A 13,325-nucleotide genomic window follows, 5' to 3' on the forward strand; every position below is an offset into this window, starting at 1 on the left:
ACAAACAGTACTAGCACTTTAACAGGTGTTAAAAGAACCAAACTAAATGGAAAGTTTGCATTTTTATGGCATAGAAGACTCGGCCATGTTTCAAAAGAGAGACTGAAAATTTTGGTGAAAAACAACATCCTAAATGAACTTGATTTTTCTGATCTAACAGACTATGTGGAATGCTTTAAGGGAAAAATAACTAATTAATACTAGAAAGAAGACTGCATATAGAAGCCAAAATTTATTAGAACTCATACACACTGATATATGTGGACCATTTAGGCATCAAACTATCTGTGGGAATGTGTATTTTATCACATTCATTGATGACTTTTCTAGATACAGTTATATTTATCTACTTTCAGAAAAGGCACAAGCATTGAAAGCCTTTCAAATCTTTAAGTCTGAGGTAGAAAATCAACTAGAAAAGAAAATCAAAACAGTAAGATCAGATAGAGGTGGTGAGTTCTATGGAAAGTACACTGAATCCGGCCAACAAAAGGGTCCATTTGCCTTGTTTTTGCAAGACAATGGAATTAAAGCTCAATACACAACACCCTATAATCCACAACAGAATGGTGTTGCAGAGAGAAAGAATAGGACTCTTTTGAACATGGTTAGATGCATGATGTGTACAACTGGTTTGCCTAAATTTTTGTGGGGTGAGGCTTTAAAAACTGCAAATTATATTTGCAACAGGACACCTAGCAAAGCCATAGAAAATACTGCTTTTGAGCTTTGGTGTGGCAGGAAACCTAGTCTTCATCACTGCCATGTTTGGGGATGTCATGCAGAAGCTAGGATTTATAATCCAAGCTTGAATAAACTTGACCCCAAAACTGTTAGTTGCTATTTTATAGGTTATCTAGATAAATCTAAAGGCTATAAATTATATTCTGCTCATCATTCACCTAGAATTTTTGAAACACACCAAGTAAAGTTTCTAAGTGAAAAAGTTCACAATACAAACCTTGAGGATTTAACCTCAGATTTTGAGGAAATTGTGTCAGATGAGAATATAAGTGTAGCATTGCCTTTAGAACAAGATGTAACTGATCAAGTCCCTGGTCGAGTAACTGATCGAGTAACTGATCAAGTAACTGATCAAGTAGCTGTATCTGGTCAAGTAATTGACCAAGTAACTGATCAAGTAGCTGTATCTGGTCAAGTAACTGTAACTGGTCAAGTAACTGATCAAGCACCTGTAGCTCAACCTAATCCTAAACATCCTCAGCCTAGAAGATCACAGAGAGCAAGAAAACCAACTTATGGGGGGGGAAGAGAGTGACTACATTGTTTATCTGCAAGAAGCAGAAATTGAAATGGACTGTGCAGAGGACAATGATCCAACTACATTTAATCAGGCCATTGAAAGTAATGAATCTCACCAATGACAGCTAGCAATGGAAGCAGAAATTGATTCCATGAGCCAAAATGCAGTTTGGGAATTAGTTGAACATGACCCTAATCAGAAACCTATAGGTTGTAAATGGGTTTTCAAAACCAAAAGAGATTCAAATGGCAATGTAGAGAGACATAAAGCAAGATTAGTTGCCAAGGGTTTCACACAGAAGGAGGGCATTGACTTTACTGAGACTTTTTCTCCAGTTTCTACAAAAGACTCGTTTAGGATAATCATGGCTTTAGTGGCTCATTTTGATATGGAGCTGCACCAGATGGATGTTAAAACAGCTTTCTTGAATGGTGAACTAGATGAAGTGATTTATATGAGGCAGCCAGAAGGGTTTGTACAAGCTGGAAGTGAAAACTTAGTGTGTAAGTTAAGAAAATCAATTTATGACCTTAAACAAGCTTCTAGACAGTGGTACAAGAAATTTGATTCTGTGATTTCTACTTTTGGATTTACAGAAAATCTTGTTGATGAGTGTGTTTATTTGAAGACAGTTGGGAACAATTTTATTTTCCTAGTTCTCTATGTGGATGATATACTTTTGGCTAGCAGTAACATTAAATTGCTTAAAGATACCAAGAGTTTTCTGTCAAGGAATTTTGACATGAAAGACTTAGGAGAAGCATCCTATGTACTAGGTATTGAAATTAAAAGAGATAGAGCACATAGACTACTTGGTTTGTCTCAATAGAATTATGTTACCAAAATTCTAAAGAGATTTGGTATGGAGAAGTGTGCAGCTGGAGAAGTCCCCATGTCCAAAGGAGATAAACTAACCAAGAAGCAAAGTTCCAAAAGTGATGTTGAGAAAGAAAATATGGAGTCAAAGCCTTATGCTAGACTTGTAGGAAGTCTCATGTATGCACAAGTCTGCACTAGGCCAGACTTGTCTTTTGCAGTAGGGATTTTGTCAAGATTCCAGTCTAATCCAAGCCATGAGCATTGGGTAGCTGGGAAGAAAGTGTTGAGATACCTGCAGAGAACTAAAAGCCACATGCTAGTTTATAGGCGAGTGGAGGATCTGAAACTTGTTGGATTTTCAGACTCTGATTTTGCAGGGAATTATCCAAACTCCAAGAAGTCGACTTGTGGATATGTGTTCATGCTTGCAGGAGGTGCTATTGCTTGGAAAACCATGAAGCAAACTCTTGTTTCAACTTCTACTATGCAAGCTGAATTTATTGCAGTATATGAGACTGTGTGTGAAGGACTTTGGATCAGGAATTTCTTGATGCAGACCAAAGTGTTAAGTCACATTGTGGCAGGCACACTTGTGATTTATTGTGATAATGAAGCAGCTGTTTTCTTTAGCAAGAACAGTAAAAGGTCAAATAATTCTAAACACATTGATTTAAAGTATTACAGTGGTAGAGAAAGGGTTAAGCATGGTGAGATAGCTGTTTTGAGTATTGACACAAATTCACAGCTAGCAGATCCTTTCACCAAGGCCTTGTCAGTAACAGCATTCCAGAAGCATACAGCAAGCATCGGAGTTTTAGCTAATCTAGATGCTTAGGTTCAGTAGAGAGTTAGTCCAGTTGGAGCATTTAAAATTCTAAGGCTTTTTGAGTTCTTGTGTTTTTAGTTGTGATCTTTTAGTTTTGTTTATCACAACTTGTTTGTAATGACAGTTTTTTATTATCAATAAATTTTTGAGGTATTTCCAAATATGTTTTTGCTGCAGCTTTATTGTTTTATTTTGGAAATTATCATCTTGTTTTGAATATTATACTTGCTATCAGATGGCTTAAATCATGTTTAGCATGATGTTAAGGTTCAAGCAATAATTTTAAGTCATCAGTGTTCAGTAAATTTGCTTGAATTTCTGGTTTATGAAATATAAAGTAGGATCTGGTATATGCCTTCTTGTTGATACACATTAGCATCACTACTACAGAAATTGAAACAGACGACGGGCAAAAACTGTCGTCTGATATGGAGGCTGACCGTCGTATATCGAGGCGCCGTCTGATGAAGGTCGACTGTAGGGAACCGTCGTATGAAGGGATCGGCAGCATGGCAGTAGCATGTCGGCAGCCTGTCGACAGCATTAGCTGTTATGTGACCGTTCTTCAGACAACGGACGATTTTAAAAACTGTTGTGTGATTGCGATTCAGATGTCGCTTTATTTTATGGCCGTTGTGTGACTTCTATTCAGACGACAGTTTTTATTCTATAGCCGTCGTGGCTATTGTATACACTCGACAGTTCCTTTGACAAAAAGTGTGTGTGAAGACTAACAATTAAATGTATGTGCTTTAAGACGACACATTGAGCTTTTATAATTGTACAATCAAATTAATTCAAATGCCACCAAATGTAAAATGAATGCAGTAAATTGATATCAAATAGGTAGTATTTCCCAAATATTCATACACAAATTTAAGAGGGTCATTCGTACATTTGTCTTCTTTCTCTGTTTCTGTCAACTTTTGCTATTTTCTACATCATACAGTGGCCGAATACCTTGCAGCTCCATGTCTACAAGTCGAGCTACTGTCTATAATCCTTGGGACACATCCCTGATACTTGCCATGTTGCTTAGCTTGGTGTTGGCACCAGTAAGAACGGGCAGCCCTTCTCTGAGTTCCGACTGATATCCCAATAACCATTCCAACAACAATTACAATTGAATAGGTGCAGAAGTTTCCAATTGATGTTAAAAGCTGCAACTATTAAACAAACATTACTTTTTGTTAACATTTAGCATCGGTGAAATTGGTCATTAATACAATGTATAGAAATTGTTCCCATCTATTAACCCAAAAGATTAGCTCATCTATGATTAATACAAGGTGGAGAATGTGAAATAAACCTGCTGGAAATGGCTAACATGTATCGTTTATCTAGACAAACGAGGCCCAATTGATGAAATATACTTGCAACACTACCAGAATCTGTTAGTTTTTCTGGCCCAGCCAAAAATCTCAGTACACAACTGAAGTAGCCAACCTATGATATAAAGCATCACAATAAGGATAAAGATACATAATAATTGACCTTTTTGTCATCAGCATCATTCAATACATATGTTAATCTTTTCTCTTTAAAACGGCGACTAGAATTGAATTAAATCAGAAATCTATAATGCAAATACACAACTCCAATGAGAGTAAGAGAGATGACAATTACCTGTATTAGTATGAAATGAATGTGGATTCGAGAGAGACGAAGAGAACCTGAAAAAGAAAACACAAAATACACCAACGAATCAAAAGTTACAAGTGAGAAACCAAAAAGAAATTGAGAATTGTGCTTCTAAATTCAGAAATTAAGAGAGATTGACTTGCAGTGGGGAGTTGTGAGAGAGAACAAATGAACACTCAAGTAGTACATGAAACTAAACATGTTTTAGAAAACAAGTAGATGCAAGCATATGCCAGGACAAAGGAAAACATTTTAAGATTTATCAAAAGACTTGTTCAGCACATTATCAATTAAGTTCTTGATCGATAACAGCAAGTAGTGCTATATATGCTGTTAGCTAATTAAGGGAAAACAAGAAAGAATGATAACATTCATTCCCAGTATTCAATCAACTACCACAAGAAGAGAAATAAGTTATATATACTGACCCCTCATAGCGCAAATCATAACTTTCTAAAAAAAGATGTAAAAGGAAAAAGAGGGAGGGGAAAAGAACTAGCCCTCATACCATGTTTACTGCAAGGCATGTAGCTTCAATGGTACGGTAGCTCATTTTGTGAGCTTTGCACTTGCTTTCATTTGCTTTGCTGAAATTTGCCATGAGAATCTGCAATATCAACATAGAAAAACCAATGTTAGTTTAATAAGTTAATATCCAGAATGCAAGAGAGATAAGAAATTGCACATATAGTCATAAGAACATGCAAGATAGACAACAATAAGGCACTGAACCTCAACCAATAGTAATAGATAGTCCTCTGTCTAAGGTAATAGTGACCGTAATACAAAACTGATGCTATATAAAACGGGAAGCTGCAATAAACCAAATTTCTTTCAAGTATAAAAGAAATTTATACTATTTTGGTCCTAAGCATATATATACGTAAACACAAACACATATATTATACTACATATAAACATAATACATATATCTGTTCTATATGTTTTTTAGAGAGTAGAAAACTAATAAAGAGTAGTAAACCCAGTAAATGTTCAAGCAACTAGTGGCAAGAAGCAGATGAAATTGCTTACCACACTGCTCTCATAACTGAAGAATGCAAAATTTACTGCAATAGGGAGATGATGTATTATCAGATGAAGTGGCCCAACACATCAGCACTCTACCTATTTTTTGCAATAGATATGTGCATAGGAAATACAAACAACAAATGCTACATCAATGCATCCTAAATCTCAGGCAAGCAAGAGCTTAGCAAACTGCATTGGGACCAATATGATGACTATATTTAACAGAGAATGAAGTGCAACATTTCAAACTATTTTAAATTTCACAGACATACATCAACATCGGAATTACAAACTCACCGAGATCAATGTCAACTCCAAGAATGATTCCAAAGCAAACTTGAGCTCTCTCGGGTCCTATGCAGGGATAACCAACAATCTGGGACCGGGATGCCATTGCTCTGTACCACCATATTCATATGCCAATGTCGAAATCAGATAATAACAATTATAGAATTATGTACGCCCATTTACTTATGATCCTATCAAGTTCATCCAAGTAATAAAACTGAAACTACACAGAGATATAACAGTTACAGACCATCAGTTACAGTTCATGATTTGACAAAAACAATGAAGCAAATGAAAGAGTAGACAAGTGAGAAATGAGAACCCAGAGAGAGAGAGAGAGAGAGAGAGAGAGAGAGAGAGAGAGAGAGAGAGAGAGAGAGATAGAGAGTATTAATACCTAGTAGTGGGGCATCGAAAGGGGAGGTTGAAGCGACAAAAAGAGGGAGTCCGATTAACTGAGAAACTGAGAGAGCCATAATAAGGCCGGAAACAAAGAGATGAAAGTTGGCTCATCTCTATTTCGGTATCAATCACACTATCCCTTTTGCTTCGAATGGATTCGATTCACTACCGACCTTTGTCTTTCTTTTCAGTATTCACATGAGCGCCTCCGCTGCTCTTGACCAAAGCAGATTTCACCTCCCCCGTCGACCAGAGCTCCGATTCTAATCTTTGGACCCTCCACTTTGAGGTCCTCGATCTTACTGCAACAAAGAAAATAATCACATCAGAAATCAAAATCCCCAAAATTCAAAAAATCAAAAAGTTAGGCCAAAATCGAAAAGAAGAGAAATTGGATACCCGTTGGTGCTGGAAAGTGAAGGCTCGATTTAAGCCAAGGGAGTTTGGCCGCCGGTGACGACGTCATCTTTGAGGCCGGAGAGGCTCCTCTCAGATTAGGTTGATGTGGAAACTAATTTGGTTGTCGGAGTGATGGATTTGGGGGTATAGGTGTAGAAGATAAGAGGGAGAGAGGAGAGAGGTTTTGGATCCGATATATTTGGTGTCGGTGTAGAACAACTTGGATCCAATGGACTTGAAGTGTAGGTTTTGGTTTTGGGGAGACGCTGTCGGGAGAGTGAGGAGATTCGGGTTTTGGTTTTAGGTCTATGTCGAGAGAGCGAGAGTGAGGAGGTTTGAGTTTTTCGTTATTTTTTTCTGAAGTGTTTCATGCCGGCCCTTCATTCATTTGGACAAGCCTTATCGGACAAGCCCTATCAATTTAGACAATGACTCACACAACACAATTTTATAAGAATGTGGTCTGAATGCAGCTATTTTAAATTTGAATTTGTCTCCTATCAATTTGACTTCCCTCTTTGGAGAGTTAGAAAAAAATGATGGTGGGAAATCTCCCTCCTTTCTGCCAAACATATTAATCAGACCACAGTTTTATTGTTTCTCGTCGTCTGATTAATACATGTTGGGGGAAAATTTAGGGTTTGAGATGGGATTTGGCACCACAGACATGGTGAGAAATTTTCCGCTCAATTTTTTTAGGGTCATACAACGGTTTTGTCCTTAAACGTCTTCTGAACTAATTCAAAATTTCATATCAGACGACACATTTTATAAAACTGACGTCCAAAAAAATAAAAATCAATCAGACGACGGAAAACTATAATGCGTCGTCTGAGAGGTGTCGTCTGATTCAATTTTTGTAGTAGTGCATATATCGTATCACTTCTTGTTTGACATATGTGGATTACAGGAGCTTGTGTTTGTGGTTTTGAAACTCTGCATTTTTGTTAAAATGTATATTGTTTCGTGCTCTGCATAAGTAACTGTGATCTGACCATGTTGGAATGGATATCTGGTTTGAATTGTTGTCTGGCGCGCACTTCAGTAAGTTAAATAGATTATGGCATTTTCTGGTGCAAGTTATCAAGGTTAATATGTGTCAGTCCAAGGGGAGATTGTTAGAATCAAATATGGACTTGTCACACATTAACATTAAGTATATTGATAATTAGCTAAATGTCAAATCTAGTTTAACATGGACACAAACTCAAATCAATACTTGTAACTTAATGGAAGAGTGTATCTATTCATTAAGGTAAGTAATCATATTCTTAGTCTGCAAGAAAGACTACAATGAAGTGTTACATTAAGAATCTAACTAGGAAACCTAAACCGATATGGATAGCTTTAATGGGAAGCTTCTTGAGGTTTAAGTCACCTATATATACAGATGAATTGGTCCTTGTTGCCACCACGATTATTGCATATTGTTCTGTCCATTGAGAAGCAAGTTGGTAAGCAACAGAAGACTATATTCTAATGATCGTTGTTGTGCAGTTGCAGAGATGGAATCCATGCCAGTAATTGCTGAAGGTAAGTCTTGATTCTTATGTGATTATTGTCAAGCTTGTATGCATATGATTGTGAGCATGTATATGGTTTTTACAGAACTTGAATCATATCCGGGAGGTTCAATTTCAATGAAGAATGGAGTTGGTTCATGAGAAGGAATTAGCTCTGCAACTTGTTTAAGTAGTTCCAGCTGATCAGTACTGTTCTTTTCTTCTTGGAAAATGCCGCTAGGTCCAGAGAAGAAGCACTTTGTGCTGATACTTTTGTCCGGGTTTCGCAACTGATAATCACCAATAACATCATGATCCGCGGGACTGTACGGCTGGAGTAGACTCTGAATAAAGTTGGGCACATCGTCAGAGTATATTAGTCTCGCCCCACACTCTTTCACATTCGCCTCTGGTATTATTTCAGCTCGGATGGAGCCTTTATTCAACCTTTTTGCTAACTCCCGTCTTGGTATGTAGAACCAATATTGGTATGATCCAGGTCCAACAATACGGCAATTATTTAGTTTACGCACCAGGGGACTTTCAAGAGAATCATCATCATTTGTGTAGATATGACAACTGTATTGGTAACTGCTCTTTAATATGCCTTCCCTTGCCTCTTCCCATTCCCGTTGGTTTTCAGTTTCATCCACATTGCCATGCAATTCATAAGAAACAAACAGAGCCACTCCCATCCATGTACTGTTGCAGTCGAAATCTGGAGGTAATGGAATTCTTATAGAAGAGCCACTACTCCGACGGAACCATTTTGTAATTTCAAATTTTTCAGTGTCAGCAATTATAAAATAGTCAAATCCATAATCGCGGTAGATATAATCCTGAAAATAGAACCGAGAGAAACTCATCAAAACAAGAGAGAGAGACCGCAAACAGTTTTTCTAAGTATTGCCCGCAAATATGTTCTTTGGATAAGGGAGGAACTGGAATTCTGTCTTCTCCTTCACTGAAATGTATAAAAGTAAATCCATGAGAAGCTGAAGTCCACAGCATTCCATCTTTTGTTCCAAGGAGAGGACACCCTTGTGCAGATATACTTCGTAGTCCTGATGGAAGTTGTGGCAATGCTTTTAGGTTACTACAGTCTTTCAATCTGAGCTCTTGAAGCTGAGAAAGTTTAGAAATACTATCAGGTAGGCTCTCAAAATAGTTTCCACTTAAATTCAGATAGTTCAACAAGGGTAAGTAGCCAATATCATCAGGGATTGCTCCTTCCCATAGATTGCAATTGCTTAGATCTAATCTCTCCAAAGAGCATAGTCCTGAGAATGAAGTCAGCAACTACAAGCCAATGGAATTGGAATTGCAATTGGAGGGTGCTGAATCTGATGGCAATAAGCAACAACTGATCAAGATTGAGCACCATGAATTAGGTGGAGCATCCAGATGATCACCTTGACATCCAGCAAAAGATAGTACCTTAAGGTTTTTCAAAAGTACAATGGAGGAAGGTATTTGTCTTATACCACTTCTGCTTGCATCAAGCTCATGCAAGCATTCTAAGCTCCCCAAGTCTAAAACGTCATACTTCCATCGAGGGGATGGAGAAGGATCAGGAATCGTGGAGGTTTGGCCCATGGAATCCATTAGGAACTATAGCAAGTAGCTTTGGCATCCACAGAGGCGGGATGTTCGTTGTACCTTATATTTTATACCTTATATTCGATGTTCAGTGAAGACCAAGTGACAAATAGAAAAAAAAAAAAAAAAAAAAAAGGGTTAAAGTTTGTTTAGTCCCTGAAGTATGCCTTCGTCCTCGTTTCAGTCTCTGCCTTTCTAATTTAATCTAAAAAGTCCCTGAACTCAAAACTTATAGTCCGACTTGTCCATTCCCTCGATTTTATCCGGTTACTCGCTGACGTGTCAGTTATCTGCATGTAAAGTGACGAGAATGCCCCACCAATGAATATCTCGGCACCACCGTGCCTCACCTCCACCACCACGGTGTCCACCAGTCTCTGGCAACTCAAACCCAACTCCCACATCGTCCGGAGCCGTTGGAAAATGACTCACGCTTCGACGAAGCAATACCCAGAACTGCTTTGGACACCCAACCTTTCTGGGTGTCTTGACTTCTCTCTCTTCTAGCGCTTCCGGCGAACCCAAATCACCACCAACGACTCCTCTCTTCTCCAAGTTGTCACCACCACCTCCCATTACCGTGAATTTCTTCAACCTGCAACTTTCAGGGTATTGGATTCATAGAGGAGAGAGAGGATGGGAGAGAATCCCAAAAGCTAACTATACAAGGCAAATCCCAGAAGCTAACTGTACAAGGCAAATCCCATAACTTTCAAATAGAATCTAGCTTACCTCGTGATCAAATGAGATCAAGATCAGAACCCAATTTGCAGGTTCACGTTCGACGAAGAACACGGCAAACCCAAATTCCTCAACTCGGCCAATTTCCAGAACTTAACTCCGACTCAAGGTCACGAAGAACACAGCAAAGCCGAAACCAACCCAAAATCGCAACTTTTCCAAAACTTGATCGAACTCGAAAATCACTTACACCAGCTTGTAGAGTACGGAGAGCAGATCGTCTTTCATATATCAAGCAAGCCCAACCGCCACCGTAGATGCCGGAAAATGTCCCGAAATGGCCGAAGCAACCCAGAAACGAAAATCATCAAAACGTGATCAAATTCAAAATCTAATTACACAGGCTTGTAGAGCATGACGAGAAGTTGAATTTTGATGCCCCCGACGGCGTCAGGGAGGCCAGAGCCACCGAGAGGGAGATCCACGCCAGCGAGAAATCGAAGAGTTTGTTTGGTGTCGTGAGCTTTTAGGGCGCTGAGAGTGGGGTCGCGGCTGGTGTATTTGTACTTGACACTCAAGACGGCGTTGTCGAGAGCGACGCCGGCGATGATGTTGGTGGAAATCAGGAGGAGTAAGAGAAGAAGAAAGCTCCGGCATGAGGTTGTGAGAGTGAGCGTGCCTGTTTTCATGGCGGAAGACGACATCGTCGCGGTCGTCGCTGAAATTGAAGTTGAAGAAGAGCTTGGTAGTGGTGGTGGAGTGTTTTTGGATGGTGAGCTCGGTAGTGGTGGTGGAGAGCTCGGTGTAAAGAGAAAGAACGAAGAGCAGGGGCATTCTCGTCACTTTACATGCAGATAACTGACACGTCAGCGAGTAACCGAATGAAATTGAGGGAATGGACCAGTTGGACTATAAGTTTTGAGTTCAGGGACTTTTTAGATTAAATTAGAAAGGCAGGGACTGAAACGAGGACGAATGCATACTTCAGGGACTAAATAGACTTTAACCCAAAAAAAAATTTTAATTTGTGAAGTCTTCGGTGAAGACCAAGTGGCAAATAGAAAAAGAAAATAACCTCCACGATTCCTTATCCTTCTCCATCCCCTCGATAGAAGTACGACGTTTTCCTGAGTTTCAGAGGAGAGGACACCCGCACAGGTATCACAGACCAATTGTATAAAGCTCTATGCGAGAAAGGAATCGTCACCTTCAGAGACGACGAGGAACTCAAGAAGGCAAAGTCCAATTATAATTTCTATTTGTCACTTGGTCTTCACCGACTTCACAAATTATTTTCCTTTTCTATTTACCACTTGGTCTTCACCGACTTCACGTATAAAAATAAAAAAAATAATAATAATAAATTATTTTCTTTTTCTATTTGCCACTTGGTCTTCACCGACGACTTCACAGATTATTTTCTTTTTCTATTTACCACTTGGTCTTCACCGACTTCACGTATAAAAATAATAATAATAATAATAAATTATTTTCTTTTTCTATTTGCCACTTGGTCTTCACCGACGACTTCACAAATTATTTCTTTTTCTATTTACCACTTGGTCTTCACCGACTTCACGTATAAAAATAATAATAATAATAAATTATTTTCTTTTTCTATTTGCCACTTGGTCTTCACCGACGACTTCACAAATTATTTTCGTTTTCTATTTACCACTTGGTCTTCACCGACTTCACGTATAATAATAATAATAATAATTCAGTTTCTTTTAACGGAAAATAGAAATAGTTCGATCTTAATTGGTCAAAGTTGAAGGCTGAGAATGTATCGGTATATAGAGAATGCAACGCGTCTCAATTGAGACCATGCCAAGAGCTCTTACCTTTTAAAAGAGCTCTTAATTGGTCTGTGATACCTGTGCCGGTGTCCTCTCCTCTGAAACTCAGGAAAAACGTCGTATTTCCATCGAGGGGATGGAGAATGATTATGAATCGTGGAGGTTTGGGACTTTGGGCCATGGAATCCATTAGGAATATAGCAAGTGGCTTTGGAATCCAGAGAGGCAGGATGTTTGACTGTGCTGACGAGTTTTGGGTTCTTCACTTGTGTGGAGTGTGGACTTCGGAAGTTGTAATTTAATAATTTATACATGAAAACCAAGTGTCAAGTAGAAAAAGAAATTATTTTTAAATTTTCAGTTTCGGAAAAAATTACAAACAAAACCGAAAGAAATTTAGTCAAAGTTAAAGGCCCAAAATCTAACCGTATATATAGAATGAAATATGTCCTACTAATTGAGTCCATGCGAAGAGCTCTTACCTTATATAAGAACACCTTGGGTCGGCTGCTAAGCAGTCTTTCTCATTACTTATGGTTGCCTGGTTGGTAGCTTTCGACTTCCAATGGAGTAGGCAAATGAAGATTGCATAAACCAAGGCCCAATACTATATATGTGGCTTCATGTAGTTGCTTGATGAGTGATGACCATTGCTCCTAAACCCTCAATTCTCGAATCAAAATATTAATCCATATGACCATATAGTATCCTTGCATTCTTTTCAAAACATAAAAAGAATCCAGCAAAGGTAGTTGAACCTTCACTTTAAACTTTTAAACCTTCACTCCAATACTATATATTTGCCTTCATGTAGTAGTTGTTGTTGTTTTTTTTTTTTTTTCTTTTGCCAATACATCGCTCAAGTAAAGCCATTTATACGAGGAAGACAATAATTACTATTGAATTAGTAAACCGAGCAGCTTTGTTTCTGTCACGACCTCATCATTGCAGAAAAGCGAGAACACACGCCTCTGGTTTGTCATGTTCCCCCACACCGGAAACCAGTAGAGCCAAGCCATGCGTTCGTCAAGCTCAAACAATAACTCCTAGCTTGATTCCACATCCACCCACTACAC

General features: G+C 38.5%; 1 protein-coding gene across 5 annotated transcripts; it reads right to left on the bottom strand.

Moving 5' to 3' along the window:
• Positions 1-3,711: 3,711 nt before the first annotated feature.
• On the bottom strand, positions 3,712-7,530 carry LOC133713121 (uncharacterized). 5 transcript variants are annotated; one of them, XR_009847795.1, is made up of 7 exons: positions 6,669-7,530; positions 6,265-6,571; positions 5,877-5,977; positions 5,059-5,157; positions 4,536-4,582; positions 4,219-4,355; positions 3,712-4,069 (listed from the first exon to the last, which is right to left on the bottom strand). XR_009847795.1 is itself a non-coding variant. In XM_062139239.1 (7 exons), the coding sequence occupies exons 2-6, from the start codon at positions 6,378-6,380 to the stop codon at positions 4,541-4,543; spliced, it is 393 nt and encodes a 130-aa protein (XP_061995223.1). In that variant the 5' UTR covers positions 6,381-6,571; positions 6,669-7,530; the 3' UTR covers positions 3,712-4,069; positions 4,536-4,540. The 5 variants fall into 5 exon arrangements, 3 of the variants coding, with proteins under 3 accessions (XP_061995223.1, XP_061995224.1, XP_061995222.1); XR_009847794.1 differs by having other exon boundaries at positions 3,712-4,075; XM_062139239.1 differs by lacking the exon at positions 4,219-4,355 and adding an exon at positions 5,583-5,617.
• Positions 7,531-13,325: the final 5,795 nt, after the last annotated feature.

The sequence above is a fragment of the Rosa rugosa genome, chromosome 5 (assembly GCF_958449725.1).
Source record: "Rosa rugosa chromosome 5, drRosRugo1.1, whole genome shotgun sequence".
Taxonomy (NCBI): Eukaryota; Viridiplantae; Streptophyta; class Magnoliopsida; order Rosales; family Rosaceae; genus Rosa; species Rosa rugosa.